This window comes from Temnothorax longispinosus, chromosome 12, assembly GCF_030848805.1.
Source record: "Temnothorax longispinosus isolate EJ_2023e chromosome 12, Tlon_JGU_v1, whole genome shotgun sequence".
In the NCBI taxonomy this organism is placed as follows: Eukaryota; Metazoa; Arthropoda; class Insecta; order Hymenoptera; family Formicidae; genus Temnothorax; species Temnothorax longispinosus.
Genome location: NC_092369.1, coordinates 13654554 through 13676766, shown reverse-complemented (window position 1 = coordinate 13676766; position 22213 = coordinate 13654554). Strand labels below are relative to the sequence as shown.

Here is a 22213-nt window from a genome sequence, read left to right as displayed (position 1 = left end):
GGTCACCGTGTAGGACGGGCACTTAGGGATCCTCTAGAGAGGGATCGGACTAACCGTCGCCATTTGTTTCAAAACCGGAAGTGGTATATGCAGCGGCAAAACTCAAACGTGTTTCAATGCAAATGTGTATTTTTTATATAATTAGACATGACAAACACGCGCTACGCGCGTGTTATTTAGCTTTAATTATACAATTCCTATTACATTATACTATTAACGAATTAATACACAAACTGTCAAAATAAGTAATGATAGATGTTTACGAAAAAAGCAATCAGCATCGCGGAAAAATGTCAACAATGAAACCTTACATGACTTTTTTATGAGTGAATTATTCTTATACAATGAGAAAAATAAAATATTTCATATTTAAATACCGAAAATGTTGTACAGTAATTCTTACAGTTATAGTTTATTACAAATAATAAAATATAAACAATTCTTTCAGTGGTAATTGGTGCGCAAGAGTTCCTTTCGTAAAAAATATTTAATGATTCGTAAAAAATATATATTGATGACAAATTGTAATTTTACATGTATACAAGTTGTAATTTTTTATTCCGTTTATTGGCTGCAATAAGACTCTTTTTTCAAAGCTATCCTAGATTTTTTCCAATTTGTCATATAATTTTGTGTAATCTATTAAATCGTTGTTCAAGTGTTTCTTCGAAAGGCGTTTTTTCCTTCAGTTCTTCAATACTTCCTTCAGTTTCCTGAATTTCTTCTGACTTGTTGTGAACATCACCTGCACATAAATTTTTTTTGAAATAGAAACTGACACTTGGTCGCAGAAGAAAAATTAAATACTGGTTTCAAAAGAAGTCTTATTAGTCAAATAAATATATTATGTTTGTACTTACTGAACACAATGTCGAACTCACTCCAGGAACCCAGTCTGCACAATACTTTTCTTCTTTTCTCTTCTCGTGGGAATCTACACATTTGGAAGCCTTTGCTCGATCAGTTCGTACAGTAATCTGCACTGCAACCCGTCATATTTCTTTTTCTGTAAATAAAATTTACGTATTTATAAATATTATATATGTTATGTGGAAAATGACAGGCAGCTTTCTAAATCGTACACCACCGTTCTTTCGTCAGGCGCGTAGATGAGAATAACCTAATAGTCCTTCAGAAACAGAGCAACGTTTCACGTGAAATAATGGGTGCGTTCAGCCGATACTCCGCTAGCCTAGCAATCGTGAGCAGTCGCTCGTTTTCACTCGTTTCCTCTCCTTTGACCCAATGGATTAAAAGGAGAGGAAACGAGCGACTGCTCACGATTGCTAGGCTAGCGGAGTATCGGCTGAACGCAGCCACTCATAGACGAGGCAAGGGCACCGTAAAGTTCCTTAACTAATTATCGTTTCGCTGGCGTACTAACCTATACGACTAACTTGTCCTCGTCCTTCTCCGATCGTTGACGCCAAAGGAGAACGCTGCGTCGTAGGTTGACGACGACGACGACGACGACGACGATAACGATGACGACGACGACGACGGCGACGACGACAGGGTATACCATGGTAGAAAGAAAACAAGGTATGCTCGTTAGAGGGGTCGAAATTGAGCATGTTCTGCGCAGACATGGCGACGGCCAAGCGAGCGCCATATTGAATATATATAGATATACTTTATGTATATACATACGTCAGAAGTAAACGTGTTCGGCTTAATTTGTCTTTTTTAAAATGCCTATGTGTAGTGTAAGTGGATGCAAAAATAAAAGCGAGAATGCAAAAGAGAAAAATATTCAATTTTTTTCTTATCCAAAGGATGAAGAAACTGCGTTAAAATGGATGCAAGCTGCTAACAAAAATAAAGTTAACCTAAAAAACGGTACGTTATTTTGAATCTATATAAATTATAATTGAGGCATATATTTTTAATACTTTATTGAAATTAATTTTTGTAGCTCGCATATGCTCTGTCCACTTTACACCAAGCTGTTACAAAACCAAAGCCAGCGTATTTAGCAAACTGCGAAAATTACTCGCCTAAGAAATTACGAAGACTTCATGATCATGCAATTCCAACAGAAAATTTGCCACTATTGAAGGAAAGAGAAGTGCTAAAGGAAGTGCAAAATCAACACAACATAATAAATGTTAGTGAAAACAGCAGGTGTGTATTATTGTATTATATAAAATATTTTCTTATTATAATATGTGAAGATTGCAATAAATTCTATTTACAATATCTTTTTTTAACAGCAAAAACAGTTTTAGTGAGTCCGAGACCAATTTGATCGACACTTCAATGGAAAATAAAGCAGAAACATGTTTTATGCAATCTTCAAAAGAAAATGCTAGGTATAATTTTATTGATTTCATGCGTATTAACGACTTCATTGCTGTACAAGAAATTATTGCATGTTGTTTTATATTTTTATTTCTTAAATATTTTTTACTTTCAGCAGTACAAGTGATGATACAATGGTAAACACACAAAGTAATTCACAGACTGTTATGTCTGAGCACTTAAGGTAAACAAAATTAATTGTCTGTATGATTATAAAGCATCAGCTCAAATATATATATATGTATATAAATATTTTCATGTCTAAAAATTACTTGATGTTTACTAGGATGTGTATATATATATATATATATATATATATATATATATATATATATATATATATATATATATATATATATAGTAAACATCAAGTAATTTTTAGACATAAAAATATTTTATTGCATATTGCAAATTTTTTTCAAATTAATAGATAATATTTTTCAGATTACGAGATAAAATTATTCAAGATTTGATGAAAAGACTAAGCCAAACAAACAAGGTAAACGATTTGCTTAAGAAACAAGTAAAACGATTGCAAAGAGAAAAGACAAGAGTTACGAAACGTGTAATAAAAGAAAATGTCCATAATGTGCTCAAAAGGATATTCACTCCGAAGCAAATTGACGTTTTAATGAGTAATGAAAGAAAAAAAAGAGTAAAGTGGGGTCTTGAAGACATATCTGCTGCAATAATGTTAAGAAGCTTGAGCCCAAAAGCATATCGTTTTTTAAAAGAAAATCACTACCCGTTACCAGGATTATCCACACTTAGGAACTGGGCATCTCGCATGGAGTTAAAAGAAGGAATTTTATCTGATGTTGTCTTTTTAATGAAAAAGAAAGCGCCATCGTTTCTGTAATATCAGCGTGCCACATATATGTTCATTTTTACATATCAATTTCTTGTATACTATTCAATAATAAACTTATTGAACACAACTTCTCGTGTTATTAAAATAAAATATTTATTACATTTATTGAAATTGCTGTATTTAAATAAACCCATCTTATATCGACAATATTTTTAAAACTTCAGAAAATTATTTACTTTTTCCTCATACATCTATTATATTGTTCAATTCATGCTTATTTTACATTTATTTTAATATTTCTTTATATATAATTTTAACATTTTTTACTTAAAATTAATTATTACATGAAATAAAATTGCATTATATGCAGAACAGAAAAAGAACTTAATTCTCATTTAAAAAACCGCGGGCCTAATTCTATTGGCCAATAAACCAATATGTCTCCAGCTTGGCCCAACGCACTCATTGGTTATTAGAAAGGATGCGCAACAGCATACCTTGTTTTCTTTCTACCATGGGGTATACCGTGACGACGCGGTTTTCTGTTTACTCGCTCTCCTCTCCTCGTTTCGTTGCGATTTACGGTCACGCGCACGCGTGTGTGTATGGCTCTATCTCTCTTACTCGCTCGCTCTTTCTCTCTCTGTTTCCGGTTTTGAAACTAATGGTCGCCGACCAATAGAAAACGATACCCGCTTAGTCCGATCCCTCTCTTGAGGATCCCTACGGGCACTAAAGGGGTGCGTTCCAAAATTCACTCTACTCTAGTTAACTAAAATGCTATAGTGTATGTACATACGTGACGTAAACTATAGATTTTAGTTAAGGCCTTCACACATAAAATGCCGTAAGAACGTAAAACGTAAGCGTAAGAAAATCGATCAATCCCAATCAAGTATTTTCCCCTACTGGAGTTACGGACAGCGCAATACTTTATTGGGATTGGTGGATTTTCTTACGCTTACGTTTTACGTCCTTACGGCATTTTATGTGTGAAGGCCTTTACCCAGAGTGAATTATGGAACGCAACCAAGGGTATGCTTTAAGCCGTAAGAAATTGACCAATCACAGTCGAATATTCTCTTCACATTCCATTGTGATTGGTCAATTTCTTACGGCTTAAGCGGGAAGCACACACTTTTGCACAACGCATACGGCGTAAGCATAAGAAATTTGATTGGTCCATACACGTGTGCATAAGGAAATAGACCAATCAATTTTCTTATGCTTACGCCGTATGCGTTGTGCAAAAGTGTGTGCTTCCCGCTTAAGCCGTAAGAAATTGACCAATCACAATGGAATGTGAAGAGAATATTCGACTGTGATTGGTCAATTTCTTACGGCTTAAGCGGGAAGCACACACTTTTGCACAACGCATACGGCGTAAGCATAAGAAAATTGATTGGTCTATTTCCTTATGCACATGTGTATGGACCAATCAATTTTATTATGCTTACGCCGTATGCGTTGTGCAGAAGTGTGTGCTCCCCGCTAGTGCCCGTCTACAATAGGTGTTTTAAGCCCTAATGCTAGGTCTACAATGCGAGTCGTAAAGTCGTGAGTCGTAAGAATTGACCAATCACAATCGAATTTAAGAAGAATAATCGACTGTGATTGGTCAATTCTTACGACTCACGACTTTACGACTCGCATTGTAGACCTAGCATAAGCCCTAAAACGTGACCACGCACAGTCAATTATTCTCCTCAAATTCAACTGTGATTGAACAATTTCTTAAGGCTTAGGGCTTAAAACACCTATTGTAGACAAGCACTTTAAAGTTTGGGTTTACAAATGCGAGTCGTAAGAATTGATCAAGCACAGTCGAATTTGAGGAGAATAATCGACTGTGCGTGGTCAATTCTTACGACTCACGATTCACGACTTTACGACTCGCATTGTAGACCTAGCATAAGGGTGCATCCCCATGGAGAAAGAAATAGGAAAACGGAATTAAAATTCCTTTGATTGGCTAATATCCCATCTTGAGAGAGAGCCCCCATTTGGAGATTAGCCAATCAGAGCACGTCCGTTTTAGTTGCGTTCCGCTATTCTCTCTCCATGGGGATGCAACCCATGTCCTAACCTAAAGTCTGACACGGTCACGGTGTTTACGTTTACTACGCGCTGACCGCGCTGACGACTGAAGACAGTGAAGACAGTGCTGAAGACTGTGAACGAATATTATTTCCAGATTAGCAGATTTTTCTTGATTATGCAAGATTATGTTCGAAAGTGACGATTGGATCTTTGAAGTGAGTCCTTTAACTGTACGAGATTATATTAGAATTTCTCTGGCTAATTTGCGACTTGGTGTGTTTTCTCGTATATTGTAATGTATTATCACTGCAACTCCGGCACAGACAACTCCGGTAGAGTATCTTTCAATGTAATTTGTAAGACGGACATTACTGACACGTACTTGTTCCATGTACTATTTTAGGATGCTTTCGACGGGGATGATGTCGAGGAGGAGACGAGATGGAAATTTTCGTCTCCGTGTCAAAATGGAGAAAAAACATCGTCTGTCAAGCGGCGTAAAGTGGACAGTTGCGAGGTTTTGCCGTCATTCTCGACGGATAGTACTTTCGTTCGGCACGCAGAGTTGGATATTGTAGCGAATGTCGAGGCGAACGACCCGCCTTTCAAGAATCAAGAGAACGACGACGTATCACGAGGGGACCTATTGTTGGGAATTTTCCAGTCAAGTACCTCTCGAAAGACATTTGACTTTGCGAAGGAGGTAGAAAATGATCCGTCAGGGGTACCAAGGAAGACGCAATGTTTTCAGCCTAAAGTGGACGCAACGTCGAAAGTGTTCCGGTATGAAGAGTCCCGAGAAAAGAGTCACGAGCCTATGACTGAAGAAAGACTCGCGAAAGAGGTAAAATTGATTAGAATATTTCCTGGGCCAGCTGGCTTGATACCAGACATGAAAAACGACAATAATATCTCTGCTGCATCTTATCTAAGTAGCGTTGAGGCATTGGAAAGAAATAAAACGACAACCAAGCACATCGAGAACAAGTCCCAAGACGAGAAAAACTTGTTTGGAGAGAAAGCTTGGAAACTTTTGTTGAACGATCTGCCAAAAAATTTCTTACAGGATTACAAGATTTCCACTGTTAAAGACAAAGCGACGTCTAGTCATTGCGAGAGTACGAAAGTAAAATTTATAGCCGGTGTATTAGATTACATAGATCATAGTCACGACGATCCGTTTGTTGTATTAAAAGATTCGACGGGTAGCATAGAAGGCACCATTCATCGTGATATTCCGTTAACTTATCCCGGCATATTGGAGCCAAATGTAGTGATTCTTTTACGAGATGTAGGACTACTAAAAACTACAACGTACGTAGTAACAAATAAATATCATATTTTAGTATCCCTAGTAAACTTGATAGCCATATATTCGGATAAAGGTCGGATTGTAAGTACGTCTCTTATGGAAAGCATTTTGTCCACCGACCAAACGACTTCAAACGTCGAATTAAATAAGATTAACGATCGTATGACAGTTTCGAAATCAGCTTACATCGCTGGACTGCAAAAGATGGCTGAAAGTCGTAACGCATCTCGGCAAGCTAGTTCTTTTTCTTTCATCCCGTCATCCGCTACAAGAATCGAGGCTCGCGAACCCGAGTTGGCGAATTGTCCGCCGATGCTACGTCCGAAGAATGACAAAAACTTACAAGTTACAGACGAAACACTTGGACGTTTCAATTATTCGATGGGTACGGACGACTTGGATAGTACGGACATTTTTCTTACTACCGATTGTGACTTTACAACTCTGGAAGAGCAGAGTTGTCTCGATCGTTCACTATGCAAAAGTACGACTATTTCGCGAGGTAGTGAAATTCAGCAGTGCGACTTGGAAGTGAGAACGATGGAAAAGGGATCGACAATAGATTTTCAAAAGCAAGTGAAAGAGCGACACTTGCCACAGAAGTGCGTCACTGATGTAAAATCTTGCGGAACGCGTAACGCACGTTACGAACGTGACAATTGTTTCCCGTCTTATGACAATATGTCATGTAGAGATTCGAATGTAAGCGTGAGATCTACATTGCCAAATTTGAAACGTAACGTCGAAAATTCAAAAGCTTTGCTAAGCTATTTTACTAACGATATAGAGTATGACTCGGACGACGAGATCTTGTCACAGTTGGACGTAGATAATGTCTTTGACGAACCAAAGAAACACTGCTAAGGAAAAGCGCTAAGAAGAATCTTTGCCAACATACGATTGATACGATACACCAACGTGTAATGTATCGCTCGTGCGCGCGTGCGAGAGAGAGAGAGAGAGAGAGAGAGAGAGAGAGAGAGAGAGAGAGAGAGAGAGAGAGAGAGAGAGAGAGACTGGATTTAGAGATTTAGACTATTATATAAAAAAGAAGGTTGTGAAATAGGTTACACCAAACATTACAAGTAGTGCTTAAAGATAAAATGAGATTCGAATTAACCATGATTAAAATAGAATATATTGCGATATATATGTACATATGTATACACGCGCGCGATAAACGTTTGTATTCGTACTCTAGAGTTATTGCAGATAAAGCTGTTTGCAAGATTTCCAGTAAACACCACATGTTACATGTTACATTAAAACATTTCGCTATCTAAATTCCCGTTATAAAGTCATAATGTATGTACATAGCTTTCGATAGCGAAGTAAATCCGCCGCCGATTTTTGATCGTTCGTACACCTGATACACGGAGAGAAAGAACGTCAACTGTGCTTTATGATTTTACAACGTTGTATAACGTCGTACCTATATGTTGTAAAACGTTGAGGCGTACATAAGACGTATGTATGCCCAAGAGTCCAAGCTTTGCCGAAAGAGCTATGACAAAGCGTCAAAGCGTATAGCCGCGGCGTAGCGTTGCGGCCGTGAATAGTGTGATATCGCGTGGTAGGTTGGTGCGTATAATGGCTATAAACGCGCAATCTGCTACACCTGCTTGTGTATGCCTGCTGCTGTCAGAGGCAGGACCGCAAAACAGATTTTGTAACCGATTCAACATTTGTAGCTACTTAAATGTGTTTGCACTTGGGTTAAATAAAAGACGAGATGAAATTTATCTTCCGTCAATTCGAATCTAGCTCAATTAATCGACCTGCCTGCCTGGCTGCCTGCCTACCACGCGAACATGAGAGAGCAAGGGTGATACGCGCGCTTTAATCTCTTATATCTATAGCCGTTTTATAACTCGGACAAATTATGATTCATAATGCTGTTCATAGGATTATTGGACACGGTACGATTATCTCAAGGTTGAATCGATGGATTGACGCATTGACACACGTTAACGTCGCGACTATAATCTACCTCGCCTTTTTCAATTTGTTTTGTTTTGTTTTTGTACAACATACAAATTAGAAGGGAAACATGGGGGAAACTACGTCCAGAGACGAAATTCTCGGTAAATGATAAAATCGTAGAGTTCAGAGCTAGAGCGCGCGAATTAAGCAAGTTCATTATTAGTTCATTATATCGAAGCTATTTTAATGGCTGCGGAGGCACAGAACATTACGTGTGGCATTTATAGATAGCATCATTTATATTGTTTAGTTCAACCAAGAGACAAAGGCATTTATTAAACGAGGCATCGAAGCATCGAGGCACAATTAAGCTTACCGCCGCGCCGCGCCGCGCCGCGCCGCGCCGCGCACAGAGAAAAATGCGAGTGAGGGGATTAAAAGTGTCAACGGTAAAATAAGTTGGATAAGAGATCGCGGCACGAGATTAAGGACGGCGTGCAAAATGATAACTGATCGCTTTCGTTCACGTACATCAACAGAATTAATCTCGTGTGATTCCGCGTATATTATTTATTTCCAATTTGCCTTTTTTTTCGCAACACGCGCATACATCAATGTCAACGTCAATATTTTACGTCATCTTACGCCTTTTCGGATATTCAACGAGGTACTCGACGAGCGACAAAGATTTAATCGAATCTCGAATACTTGCTTTTGTTCCGGACGCGCGATATAAATTTTAACTGAATTTTAACATTTTTGCGATCGATCGGTGTGAAGCGCATACGTGTATAAGTACATATCCTTTAAAGCAAAATGATAACAATACGCTTGCAAATTGGCAGCAAATTCAATCGGAATTCTGATGGATGGTATAACCGGTGCCTCGGTTTTCGGAGTCCTCGTACGGCTTGCGTTTTGCTTACAAAACTTGTTTATAAAATGAGAGAGCAACGCCAAAAACCGCGCAAAATGTGCTAGTATAATGGTAACCGCAAACAGACGGTAAAAACCGTCGAGCAAGACGATGCATGGCGCAAATCGTTATACAACAGCAAAGGTGGCAGCAACGATCGAGCGCTACGTGGCAAGTCTTGCTCGGCGGTGTATTTGCTGCCACGTTGCCGTTTGCGGTCGTATTACCTATTATATTGCATCGTGCGTACAATTCTTGCTCGGTTTTTATCGGTTTTAACTCTGTTTGTTGTTACATTATGCTAGCAGATTTTGCGGGATTTTTGGCATCACGTTATTGTTCTCATTTTATGAGTATTAGGAAGTTGTGTTAAATTTCTGCTGTTGTTTTGTAAGCCAATTTAATTAATGGATTTTGCATCAAATCTGTCGTTTTTCTGCCAAGGTACATTGTTACAGATTATTGTGACAAAATGTGACAAAATATACACACATACAAAATGAGCAAAACGGTGCTTTTTTCAGATTTGCCTAATTTACACACACACACACACACACACACACACACACAGTGAGTATATATACACGCTACATCACTATAATACGCATATATGCATATACACGCCGCGCACCGTATACATTATACATATGTATATATGTATTTGCGTCGTATATATATCGTACATCTTATTGTTAATGGAAAGAATGGAAGATGCGAAAACCAACGACTCGTCCATCACAATTACATTGTTATGTGTATATTTACGTAACACGTCGCGCGTTACATCCGTGCGAGAGAGAATGTACGCCAGTTTCTTATTCGCAGTCATATAAAAGTCACTTGGCGTGTTCTTCTCTTTGACTCCTCTTCGCAAATTCCTTTTCCAAGGTATTTGGCCAGGACTACCCGATAAATCTTTTATTTACAATTTACGTCCATACCCAGAGCACAACTAGCTACGGAATAGAATAAACGCTGAGCCCGGCCTTGGCGACCGAGCATTAAAAATATCGAGTCATATTAAGCAATTAAGGCTTTATCGTTTCATCGCATCTATACAATTTTCAAATGGTGTCATTATCGTTGTTTCAACAAACGGAAGACATTATTTGCGCATTCGCGATCCTTATACAAAGTCGCAAATATAAGTAAACTCGAGGAAATTTCAACGTTCGACATAAATTTCCTCGATCGTTGATTCCTAATTGTCGCGCGATTATCGATAACTCGTTGAACTCGCTCGCTATTATACCGTTATCTTTTGAAGTTTCGGTCGAATACACGTCCCATTGTACTGAACTTGAACAAAACCGTTCTCCTAGTATTGCGAAAAAAAAATTCCATTGTAACATATGTTGCGAAAGTTTGTCGAAATCGGCCACGGGGGAAGAGTAGGAAGGGGTGAGTGATGGCACCTTATCCACGAGACCGAAGTTGAGCGGGGGCGAGCAAGTCGAGGTAACGCGACACGACGAAAGCGTATGTCGCGCCTACCTCACCGCGCACCGCACCGCGCTCCGTTCGCGTTCCGTTTCGGCGGCGTGGACGTAAAATCGTCGACAGTACACGAGTAACACGAGTGCAATTCGGTATATGCTTCGCACACGAGACTTGAGCGGCACGTCGAGCAAGAAAAAACCGCTTCGGGAAACATTAATCACCGATCTTTCTCATTCTTTATAGTCACTCGTGGAAAGCCGTTCTAGTCGCTAATGTCTACTCGCTACTAGCTACTTTGGACGCGACGCAAATCCAAAGTTCACTCACGTTGACCTTGTGTGCCACGAACGCTAACGAGGCGTTCCCGTGGCTTCCGGTTTGCGATTTCGTTTGCGAGATCGCTCGGATTTCAAGCTCAATTTCGACGCTAGACGAATCGTTATCCACCTCGCGCCTCGCGCCTCGCGCATCGAACGCAGTTACTCGATCGAGAGAAGTGTACCATCGCGCATTCTCGCATACAACTTGACAGATCTCGCGAACGGATTGCGCGCGCGCGGAATTTTCGAAAATTTCGCACGTTACGAAAATTCAGCGAGTCGATTCGAACCGACGCGACGAACGGGCGTGCGAGCGCGCCTGCGTCGCCCGCTACGCGCGCGAAATCGCCCGCTCTCTTGCAGTCATCGACGAGGCGAAAGCAAAGTTGAAGAAACTCGACGAATACTCGAAAAGCATCGCATTCGTACGTATATATTCCGCTTTTACATATATCATCATTATCGTCGTCGTCGTTGTCGTCGTCGTCGTCGTCGTCGTCGTCGTCGTCGTCATCACCATTACCATATCGTCATTTCATGATAGGATGTACACGACGCGGATGGTCGTCAAGAAAAAGCAAGAGGAAAAATGTTACGTTACGAATTGTCAGCATGTCGATCGCGTACTACTTTTGTGCGCTCGAAATAATAAATGTATGCAAACATATATAACAATAGAAAGTTGAAACTTAATATCTTACATATCTTATATTTAAAAATCGACACGAGTTATAACGATTTGATATTCTCCTTAATCGTCATCCCGTTAATCGCGTTTGCACTGCTGCACGCGGGTCTCACATGCAATATCGCGCAGTTCTTTTGAAACAAAGCGCAAACAAATTACGGATGATAAAATCTTTATTTCAAGATTTTCACGTTAAAACTAAAGATATTTTCAAATCAAGAATATTCTCTTTTTCTATGCGCATATACATTGTAAACACACCACATATATGTATATCGTACGTCGGGTCACAATCCTCTTGTCATAATTATATTCTGCAATATAACACGTAGGATACGGGGTATACGCGTTATAATCCTTGGAGCTATTACGAAAATCGAGATGGAACGCATTCGCGTGATTGGCTTTGCAGAAGGACAAATTAGAAAGGATAAATTGACGCAACGTACATATTAAACGTAATGTCCGCGCGTCTGTGCGCGTTCTCTCTCTCTCTCTCTCTCTCTCTCTAAATGAAATATGCCTACTTCCGTTGCTTACTATACATTTTCAAATCATATGTCTGTAAAATTATATTTATTTATCTATAGGATGATAATATGGCTGTAATGTAAGACAAATATGCTTAAACTCATATAATATTATAATATTATAATATGTAATAGATATTGTCAAGACTTTTACTGTTACACGTAATATCGATAAAACATTTGCACATAGTTTAACGTACGCGTATCATATCAAAGCCGAAACGATAAATAATCTTTAAATATTGGCAGCAACTTTGTATTACAACTTTGCAGGCGCTACCGCGTCGGCGGAAAAAAGAAAAGAAAAAAAAGAACACGAGACATTTAGTGACAGACAACAGAGGATCGTGACGAAAGAAGCTGTCGAGATTACGGAACAACTTAATTGAACAAGATCAAAGTTATGATCGATGTTAATGGTAAGCATGAAAAACAGAACGTCGAATATTTTATTGTTATATATCGCACGAATAATTTTTTGCGCAAGATACACACACACACATATGTAGATCATTGGCATAATTTCTTTACTATTGCAAATAATTGATATATTTTATGAGTAACTTACAGTTTATTTCCTTCTTAGGAGTGAACGATAAGGAAAAGTCGGATGTTTTATGGCAGAAAATTCATACTGATCAAAATGAACATCTGGTATAGTCCGCTCTCCATCTCTTTTTTAATTTTACTGGACGCGTTAAATCTAGAATATTACAATAATTATGCGTATCTCTCTGTTATTTGCAACATCGAATCTCTGTAACTTAATTGCTTACACGTACAAATTACAATACATAAATACGGTTTTTTAGCGTATTTACGGATTCGAGAAGAGTTCGCTGAGGACCACCCTGACATACGTCGCGTACATATTGTCTATCGGATTGGTTCGGCTATTGTTTCATTGGTATCCTCGGCTACATCTGTACGCGACTCACCGAAAATGTGCTTTAAATTGCGCGATGAAAATACTTGCGATAGTAAGTTTTTCTTTTCTTTTCTTACTGTTATTCTAGGCTGTTACTGATGTTGCATTATGCATTTTATAATAATTAGTTATCACCATTATCAGTTGCAACCATATATCGTATTTGGAAATATGAATTATATGTATAATAAGGTGTATTATATGTGTGTAATAATAACATATATATAAATGTAGGATGATTATCAAGGATACGAGTCATACTTTGTACGAAATGTTCGGGAAATTTCTACTAAAAATATAAGGTAAGCGAAATGTATATACATACATCAATTAATATACCAAAAGAGTAATGTAAGGCCAAAATGACGAATTTGAGAGACTGATCTTTAAAACTAGCTGCTATCATGTTTTACTTTTAGCGCGAAAAGCTTGTTGGCCACCGGTTTGGGTATCGTTGACCAAAATATCTTAGAGAAAATTAAGGACAAAAAGCTAAAAATTAATTTAGAGAACGGTACGCGTCGCGAGGTTTGCGAATACAAGGCTTTCTGGTGCAAAAAGAAATGTTACATCTGGGACACTACGAAAAATATATTTTCAAGGCTCGTAGAGCTCGACAATGGTACAATGTGTTCCGATCTCCACCTCTCGCGGCGTAGCGGCTTGTCTAAGGAAGAACAGTTACTTAGGTGACATTTCCAAATATACTCGTAACTCTTATATACGATGAGCCGCTAGAGAAGTGGAGTTTTCTTTCAATTAAGAAACGTTTTGTCTTTGTCACAGGCGCATCGTTTATGGAAATAACAATATTGTTGTTCCGCTTCAGAGTATCGGCGTATTGCTACTGCTCGAAGTTTTAAATCCGTTCTATATTTTTCAAGTATTTACCTTGTCCGTATGGTTCGCGGAGGGGTATCTGTATTATACTATCGCTATAGTATTAATGTCACTGTTTGGCATAACGAGCTCTATAGTGCAAACGCGTAAGGTTCGTAGAAAAAGGAATAAAACTTGTTTGTCTCTCCCGTCCGGATAAAACCGATTTTATATATTGTGGAGTATTTTTAGAACCAAATAAATCTACGCGGTACCGTTGCATCGTCAGAAAGTGTACGTGTACTTCGCGACACTGGTATTTTCGAGAATATCTCCTGTGCGGAGTTGGTACCCGGTGATGTTATAGAATTACCGAAACGTCAAGCGACTCTCGTATGCGACGCGGTTCTATTAACTGGGCAGTGTATATTAAACGAATCCATGTTAACGGGTAAATATGTATCTCTCAAATATCTATATATATATCTATATTCTTTTCCAATAAAGGCTCTCTCTTCTCTCTCTCTCTCTCTCTCTCTCTCTCTCTCTCTTTCTATACACTATATCTTTCACATATAATCTGTTGAAATTTGCTCGCTTTACCAATTTTAGGTGAGTCTGTACCGGTGATAAAAACATCTTTACCATTACACCATACATTGTACGACGCCAAAGAGTATACGTATCACACGTTGTACAGCGGTACTACTATAATACAAACCAAGTATATACGAAACGCACTTGTACACCTTTACTCTCGTATATAATATAGATACAATTACAATTACGGTATGGATAATTTATGGATAATATTTGCAGGTATCACGGTGATCAACCGGTTCTCGCGAGGGTCATCAGAACTGGTTTTCTGACCAACAGAGGTGCTCTGATTGCCGCTATACTATATCCACCTCCAGCAGATTTCAAATTTGATAAAGATTCATATAAATTTATTGGCATTTTGGCATTTATCGCAACTTGTGGCTTTATATATACCGTAATAACCAAGGTAATTTCTAAGATTTTCAAACACAGATGCTTGCGTATAATATATTTGTACGTTAATTGTATGTATATTATTTATCTGTTTGATTAAATCGTTTTTATACAAAGCTAAAAGACATCATGCAACATTCTGCTGTAATAATATAATAATAAATAACAACAACAACAACAACAACAACAACAATAACAATAAATAATTTAGGTCTCAAGAGGAATTTTAGCTAGCGATATAGCGATAAAAGCATTAGATATCATTACAATAGTTATACCGCCGGCATTACCAGCCGCGATGACCGTAGGAAAGCTGTACGCTCAAATGAGATTGAAACGTGCACAAATCTACTGTATTAATAACAGGGTCATCAATGTTTCCGGCAGCATAAATTGCGTCTGTTTCGATAAGGTGAGATGAGAGAAGGTAACAGAGGGATTAATGTAACAGAGAGAGAGAGAGAGAGAGAGAGAGAGAGAGAGAGAGAGAGAGAGAGAGAGAGAGAGAGAGAGAGAGAGAGAGAGAGAGAGAGAGAGAGAGAGAGAGAGAGAGAGAGAGAGAGAATTAAAAAGGAAATTATGTCGCAGCCACGTGCTCGCGGGACAGGCGAGCAATTCGATAACACGTTAACGATGACAAACGCTTTCTTTCATCTTTATCATTTTGACATCATATCCACAGACGGGGACATTGACCGAGGATGGATTGGACATGTGGGGCGCTGTAGCATGTACGAACGGTGTCCTCGCCGAGGCTGAGACGGATATATCCAAACTTAAAGATCATCCTCTTTTCGAAGGGATGTTAGTTTGCCACAGTTTAACGCTTATCGATGGAGAACTTTGCGGTGATCCTTTGGACGCAAAGGTAAAAGATATATACATCTTACAATTTCACTACTTTTATCACTGCGACCGCTTTGCCGTTCGACATCTCGATGTACATACGTGCGACGACACGCTTTACAGACATCGATCATCGAGTTACATCACGTTACAGATGTTTGAAAGTACCAAGTGGTTATTGAAAGATTTGGATTGCATGCACGTAAATAAACTAGACTCGATAGCACCGATTGTCGTGAGCAGGCCACCGGAGAGCACGAACTTGACGAAAAATATGAACGAAATTACGGAGATTGGTATAATACAGCAGTATCAGTTCTCGAGTTCCTTACAACGAATGTCCGTGATCGTACATGCATCAGGATCGGATTATTTCAAAGCTTACACAAAAGGCTCTCCCGAGATGATAATCAATCTAAGCAAAGCGGAAACCGTACCGAAGGACATTTCGCTCATTTTGGAGCGATTCACGAGACAGGGATTTCGTGTGATAGCGATGGGCCGCAGAGCTACAGTTTTTAAAAGTAGCGCAGAGGTAATATCTTCTATATATTCGTGCAAATTTTTTTTCTCCAAATGTGCAAATGCGCGACAGTCGCAGAGTGCAAGATTTAAATATATCTCAACGATGTGATATATCTCCCAAAGAGTACATATACGCATATAATATACGTATTTATATTCGTAGATATCGAAATTGTCTCGAGAAACGGTTGAACGGGACTTGGAATTCTTGGGGCTGGTCATTCTGGAAAATCGATTGAAGCGACCGACGGCACCAGTGATTACAGAATTAAGGGAAGCCAATATACACGTGATGATGATTACAGGTTTGATCGAATAATGCAAACTACGCTTACGAATCTCTCTACCGCGATGCTGTGCACCCACAATGGATACCATGTATTATAATGGATTCGACCTTTGATTTTTAGGAGATAATATTCAGACTGCGATAAGCGTCGCGAGAGAATGCGGAATACTTTCGATCGAAGAACACATCGTAGACGTGAGCGTAGCCTCCAACGAGGAAAAGGATCGTCCAGAGATTATTTTCAACATTCAGTCTCCATCTCCAAGATTGGTAAACTTGAAAATTCTCTCGCATTGAGAATTTTGGATAGAATAGCTGTTCGCGTGGCGAATCTCGTCCACGTACACAAGTGAACAACGTTCAATTGGTTCAATTCCTGCAATTTTTTTCCAGAGCTCGCAAGCTCAAGATCACTTGGTGTCACCGACGATCAAAGATGTAGAAAGCGGTATAGCCAATTGTAATTACAGATTTGCTTTAACGGGCCAAACCTGGCAGGTGATGCGAGAATATTATCCCGATCTTGTAGATCGCGTTTGCGTACGTAGCGCGATATTCGCCCGAATGAGCAGCGATCAGAAGCAACAATTGGTTGTGGAGCTAATGCAACTGGGTTATTACGTAGGTACGTACACGCACGCGTATATCTCTCGGCAGCGCCGCGGTGAAGAAATATTTTTGTAATAAATGTTCCAAGCGAACGATATACGTAAGCTATAGTGATGTTGTGAAAACTATATTTTGCGTATCGATCCGATGCTTATAGCCATGTGCGGAGACGGTGCTAATGATTGCGGAGCGTTAAGGGCCGCGCATGTCGGTATATCGCTCTCCAAAGAAGAATCTAGGTGAGAAACATTTGTACTCGCAATATATTACGCAACGCAATATATTACTCCTCAATTTTAATCCAATTTCGGTTTGCATTAATTAAATTATATCTTTGCAGCGTGGCCAGTCCCTTCACCTCGAGAATACCCGATATAAGCTGCGTCCCAAAAGTAATACGGGAAGGACGCGCCGCTTTAGTTACGTCGTTTGGAATTTTTAAATTTATGGTCGCGTATTCTCTTACCGAATTTCTGTCCGCCATAATATTGTATTCCATAGACTCGAATTTGACGGATCTACAATTTTTGTTTATCGATATCTTTTTAATCATCAACTTTGCCTTCTTCTTCGGGAAGACTCGTGCGTGTAAGGACAAGTTATCCAAGACCACGCCGATGACGAGTCTGCTAAGCTTCACTCCGCTCTTATCTCTAACGATACACATGCTCGTAATGATTGTTTTTCAAGCGACAGCGTATCACGCCGTTCGACAATTTTCATGGTTCACCCCGTTCGTTCCCACCAGCGATACCCTGCAGTACACATGTTACGAAAACTATTCGGTCTACTGTGTCTCCATGTTTCAATACATCACGATGGCGATTATATTTTCACGCGGAAAACCTTACAGACGCGCGATTTATACGAACGGCGCATTCATGTCCTCCATACTTGTATTGACGGCCGTATGCACATATATTACGGTTTATCCCGCGAATTGGGTGGTGAACGCGCTGCAATTGATCCTACCACCCGTCTACGACTGGAGGCTCGCTATCTTAGCGCTCGCTCTAGCCAACTTTATCATTTGTTTCGTAATAGAGAGTTTCGTAATAGAGCGTGTCATTGAAGATATCTTGAGGAGAAAATTATACAAGCCGGAAAAATCCAAGAAACGATATCTAAAGATGGAATACGAATTGAAGAATTGCGAAAGTTGGCTGAAATTCAACAAACTGCCATTATTACCTACCCCTAGGCTGCGAAAGGGAGATGATTCGCGAAATGTCGCGTGTATTACACGTAACAGCCATTGTCGATATCCGATAGGTGATCAAACGACGAATGATTTTAGCAACTCGAGCAAGTTACCGATCAACGAACGGACCAATAAAGAAAATGGATTCGAAAATTTTGGCTTTGCCAACGACCAAGTATAGCGATAGTGAAAAAAATGTATACCGAATTAGTATTCCTTAAAAAATAAGCCAGTCCTAGAAATATGGCTGATATGAGTGCGGGAAAGTAATATTTGTAGTATGTGTGTGTATACGAGATTTGTGTAGATATAGGAGATGAAAGAGAGGAGAGCGGGGAAAGAGAGAAAGCAGCAGTATTTATGTAAATACAATTTAACTGTACGTTAACGTTACATTATTTTATCACAGTCAAACGCAATTTTTATGACTCGTTACAGACAACACACGTATGTCGTAAATCGGGAGATGTGACGTTCCGCGAAAAAAAGGATAATTCTCTTTAAGACATATATATGTATCTCTCTCTCTCGATTGAGACACTATGTTCACTGGGATGTTTGACAATATGCGCGAAAGAATTGACGACAATGACGACTATGTATCACATATATATATATATAGGACTTTCTCAGCATGGCAGTGTACAGCACTGTATGGTGTGTGTCAGATTGATACATTTGGTTCTCGGGAAAAAGACTTGTAGTCAAAGACTTTTATGTATCTCTGTCCCTGAGAAAAATTTGATTCGCGCGATAGAATCGCCAAGTTAATCCATCGGGCTAAGTTAACATTCGAAACTTTTTTTCTTTTCATTCGCGCTTGTCTCGTTATCGCAGCACGATACATTCAAGTCATATTACGTCGTACGATATGTTAATAAAATTTTATCAAGACTCGCGCTCAACATAGACAAACCGATCGTACAACATTTAACATGCGACAACGTGATAACGTCGTTATTTAATAATAAATTTGTGAATCTACAAAATAAAATAGATTACAAATCATGAGTCTCGATCGTTTATCATCCTGTGAACCTACAATGTCGATCTTTTTAGCATTTTCTGAAAAGAATAAAGCGTTATTAATACACAATGAAAGTTACAGCACATATAATATAACGCCCTTAATTCATCCTTAATTACTTCATATAACTTCTCACCGATAATAGACTTGCGTTTAGCTATCAATTCTTTCCGGATATATTCCTTAAAACGTAAAACTATTTGACCGATCATTCGAATTACGACGTCATCTATGCTTGATCTCAGGAGTAAATTCGGTAAGATCGTAACAAAGTTTTCAAACGCCTTCTCTCTGTCAAATGAAACAAGTATAAAAAACGTCATATGCTCTACAGAAACTAACGTATCTACCATATTATTCTATTTAAAACGATTACCTGTGTAACTCGATTAACGTGCTTTCCAACATAACGTCACCGATAATCAGATACAAGTGTGATTGCACGTCTTTCTTCGGTAAACGAGTAGATGCTTCAATAATCAATCGTAAAGTATGACTTAAACTAATACAGTTGGTATACCAAACTGGACCAGCTTGCAAAAATAAAGTTCTTAAAAGTTTAATCAGTCGCGAGAACGATGCGGACGATGCGGACGAGTCGCACCAAGTTTCAATAGCACCTGTGAAAGAGAAAGAGGTCATTGTGTTTTGTGAAAAAAAGGCACGAGATACGTGAGGCAATATTACGTTACCATTTAAATATTTCACAACTGATACGCAATAGGTTTTGGTAGACTTGGGAAATTGTTCCTTCTTGTTAAACAGAGATGTAAACCATGCGTGAATTTGACAAAGTCCCAAGTTCTGTTCCAAACATCCGTCCATACAATCCGCTTGAGAGAAATTCTCTTGATGTTTTCTGGATTCATGAACAAATGGCTTTACTTTACCATATGGAAATCTCGACAGAAAATTCTTCATATATGCATCGTGAAATGTATCTTTAAACCAATGCCTCGTACGCGCGACGTCATAATTGTTGCAATCCAACGTATCAATGTATTCCACAATCGATTGTACAATCACGACGATACTCGTCAATAATGCAGCTGCCTCACTCGAAATCGTACGTTCTGTGTAACTCGACACTTTTTCATCCGGGCATACTTCAACCCAAATATCAGACATCAGTGGCATCAATAAATCTACATATTTCATGACGTCTTCTACAGGTAGAGTTTCTTTCACGCTACTACTACCTATCGAGCTCACATCTTTGTCAAGATTACGTTCACAAACTCGAGTCACGTTATCGCTATAAACGGGAATATATCTGGTATATCTCGTCGCTCTCGCGATCGGAAGCACGTTCGACCGCGCATCAATACAAAGCTTTCTATAGCTTACTATAGAGACAAACATATTAGCTAAACGTTCCAAAACTTTAATTCTCCATTTTACATCCGTGCTCTTGGAATTTAGCGTCGTCGTTAATCGTGCCCCAGGTCTAACTTGGTTGTGTACGCTACATATCATACCCAAAAAATTGGGTAATATTTTATGGCTGTCTCTCGCCACGACACTATCGCAATTCTTTACGAGAACATCCAAGAAAAGTAGAGAATCTTCCTTCACACGTGGATCAATATGCGTCATGGCACAGCTTAAATACGATATCACAATTTCACGCAAGGGTGTCACGTGTCGCGTCGAAATACGGCCAAGAATAAAATCGAGCGCATGAAAGGAACTTGTTCGTACATTTCTCTCTTTATCAAGAGATAAAGCCGCAATACCACGTAACAAAGAATTCACGTGCGAATGTAGAGTTTTTGGAGAATTTCGCGACAAGATGTCTTTCAATTGTCTCAACGCATCTTCTCTCACAGTCGAATTGTAATGCCGAAAACGCGTTAATAAATCCTGAAAAAAAAAAAAAAGGGATATTATATATATATATATATATATATATATATATATATATATATATCCACTAGATTACCATTCGCAAATTATCATTCACGTAACTCGTAGAAATTAAATGTAAATTGGTTTACGTACATCGATATTCAATTTGCGAGAACTGAGAATTTCCGTTTCACTCCGTTGCTTCAATTGTTCACGTATCAGTATCTTCTTTACTTTAAACGACGTATCCGTAATATTCAAGCCTTTCGGTAACGACGTGACGGATCTCTTAGTTTTCAATTTTATTTTCGACTTTTCTGATTTCAGGCGTTTCGAACGTTTATGACCTTTACTCATATTTCTGATATATGATATGTATCGTATTACGGACAAAATAATATCGCATATAGGTTGTTAAATTTCCTTTCGGAGTGGATGCTTCCAACTCTAAAAAGCTATATGGCACACGTATATTTAGATTTTGTGTAACAAAATTATAATAACACAACGTGAGGTTATTTGACTCGCACTCTTCTTCTTCTTTAATTTCGTTGGCTCCTGCCTCTAACCGAGGACAATACGGCCAGCTTTGTCCACAGAGTGTATAGCTGACACAGATGAGTGCTACTGGGCCGTATTCTGTTCCGCTAAAATCCGCTTACCGACAATTGTCGGTGTCGTTGCGCAGCTTTTACACGATATGAAAAACCTGCGCAACGACACTTATCGAACCGACAGTTGTCGGTAGGCAGGAACGGAATACGGGCCCTGTAGTGCGATTCTGTAACTCGTTATGCGTCGTTATGTGCTCATAACGACAGTTGCGCAGCTTTTTTCTTATATA

General features: G+C 38.9%; 4 protein-coding genes and 1 long non-coding RNA gene across 8 annotated transcripts; 3 read left to right on the top strand and 2 right to left on the bottom strand.

Annotated features, from left to right (window-relative positions):
- Positions 1-111: 111 nt before the first annotated feature.
- On the bottom strand, positions 112-1323 carry LOC139822923 (uncharacterized). Its single transcript, XR_011734642.1, has 3 exons — positions 1083-1323; positions 861-1006; positions 112-745 (listed from the first exon to the last, which is right to left on the bottom strand). It is a non-coding gene; the product is annotated as an uncharacterized lncRNA (long non-coding RNA).
- Positions 1324-1691: 368 nt separating this feature from the next.
- Positions 1692-3239, top strand: LOC139822736 (uncharacterized). Its single transcript, XM_071794689.1, has 5 exons — positions 1692-1706; positions 1916-2124; positions 2214-2312; positions 2417-2485; positions 2746-3239. Exons 1-5 carry the CDS (start codon positions 1692-1694, stop codon positions 3158-3160), a joined length of 807 nt encoding a protein of 268 aa, XP_071650790.1. The 3' UTR covers positions 3161-3239.
- A 1929-nt stretch (positions 3240-5168) lies between these two features.
- On the top strand, positions 5169-8223 carry LOC139822629 (uncharacterized). The gene is made up of 2 exons (XM_071794520.1): positions 5169-5367; positions 5556-8223. Exons 1-2 carry the CDS (start codon positions 5338-5340, stop codon positions 7326-7328), a joined length of 1803 nt encoding a protein of 600 aa, XP_071650621.1. The 5' UTR covers positions 5169-5337; the 3' UTR covers positions 7329-8223.
- LOC139822627 (polyamine-transporting ATPase 13A3) lies at positions 5856-19505 on the top strand. 4 transcript variants are annotated; one of them, XM_071794517.1, is made up of 18 exons: positions 5856-5996; positions 12555-12700; positions 12868-12935; positions 13094-13261; positions 13444-13511; positions 13629-13898; positions 13996-14200; positions 14281-14479; positions 14641-14752; positions 14848-15037; positions 15236-15436; positions 15707-15892; positions 16025-16405; positions 16559-16700; positions 16806-16954; positions 17078-17309; positions 17451-17532; positions 17634-19505. In XM_071794517.1, exons 2-18 carry the CDS (start codon positions 12685-12687, stop codon positions 18673-18675), a joined length of 3711 nt encoding a protein of 1236 aa, XP_071650618.1. In that variant the 5' UTR covers positions 5856-5996; positions 12555-12684; the 3' UTR covers positions 18676-19505. The 4 variants fall into 4 exon arrangements, with proteins under 4 accessions (XP_071650618.1, XP_071650616.1, XP_071650617.1 ...); XM_071794515.1 differs by lacking the exon at positions 5856-5996 and adding an exon at positions 10100-11488; XM_071794516.1 differs by lacking the exon at positions 5856-5996 and adding an exon at positions 10100-11488 and having other exon boundaries at positions 12531-12700.
- On the bottom strand, positions 18852-21972 carry LOC139822628 (testis-expressed protein 10 homolog). The gene is made up of 5 exons (XM_071794519.1): positions 21523-21972; positions 20214-21384; positions 19898-20141; positions 19658-19812; positions 18852-19559 (listed from the first exon to the last, which is right to left on the bottom strand). Exons 1-5 carry the CDS (start codon positions 21724-21726, stop codon positions 19456-19458), a joined length of 1878 nt encoding a protein of 625 aa, XP_071650620.1. The 5' UTR covers positions 21727-21972; the 3' UTR covers positions 18852-19455.
- Positions 21973-22213: the final 241 nt, after the last annotated feature.

Coding starts and splice junctions, on each gene's coding strand:
- LOC139822736 (XM_071794689.1), top strand. Junction 2,125..2,213: donor AATGTTAGTGAAAACAGCAG/GTGTGTATTATT, acceptor TTTTTTTAACAG/CAAAAACAGTTTTAGTGAGT. Junction 2,313..2,416: donor TCTTCAAAAGAAAATGCTAG/GTATAATTTTAT, acceptor TTTTACTTTCAG/CAGTACAAGTGATGATACAA.
- LOC139822629 (XM_071794520.1), top strand. CDS start 5,338: ATGTTCGAAAGTGACGATTGGATCTTTGAA. Junction 5,368..5,555: donor GTGACGATTGGATCTTTGAA/GTGAGTCCTTTA, acceptor GTACTATTTTAG/GATGCTTTCGACGGGGATGA.
- LOC139822627 (XM_071794517.1), top strand. Junction 12,936..13,093: donor CTGATCAAAATGAACATCTG/GTATAGTCCGCT, acceptor ACGGTTTTTTAG/CGTATTTACGGATTCGAGAA. Junction 16,406..16,558: donor TTTTTAAAAGTAGCGCAGAG/GTAATATCTTCT, acceptor TTATATTCGTAG/ATATCGAAATTGTCTCGAGA.
- LOC139822628 (XM_071794519.1), bottom strand. CDS start 21,726: ATGAGTAAAGGTCATAAACGTTCGAAACGCCTGAAATCAGAAAAGTCG. Junction 21,385..21,522: donor CTCGCAAATTGAATATCGAT/GTACGTAAACCA, acceptor TTTTTTTTTCAG/GATTTATTAACGCGTTTTCG. Junction 19,560..19,657: donor TAAACGCAAGTCTATTATCG/GTGAGAAGTTAT, acceptor TATTCTTTTCAG/AAAATGCTAAAAAGATCGAC.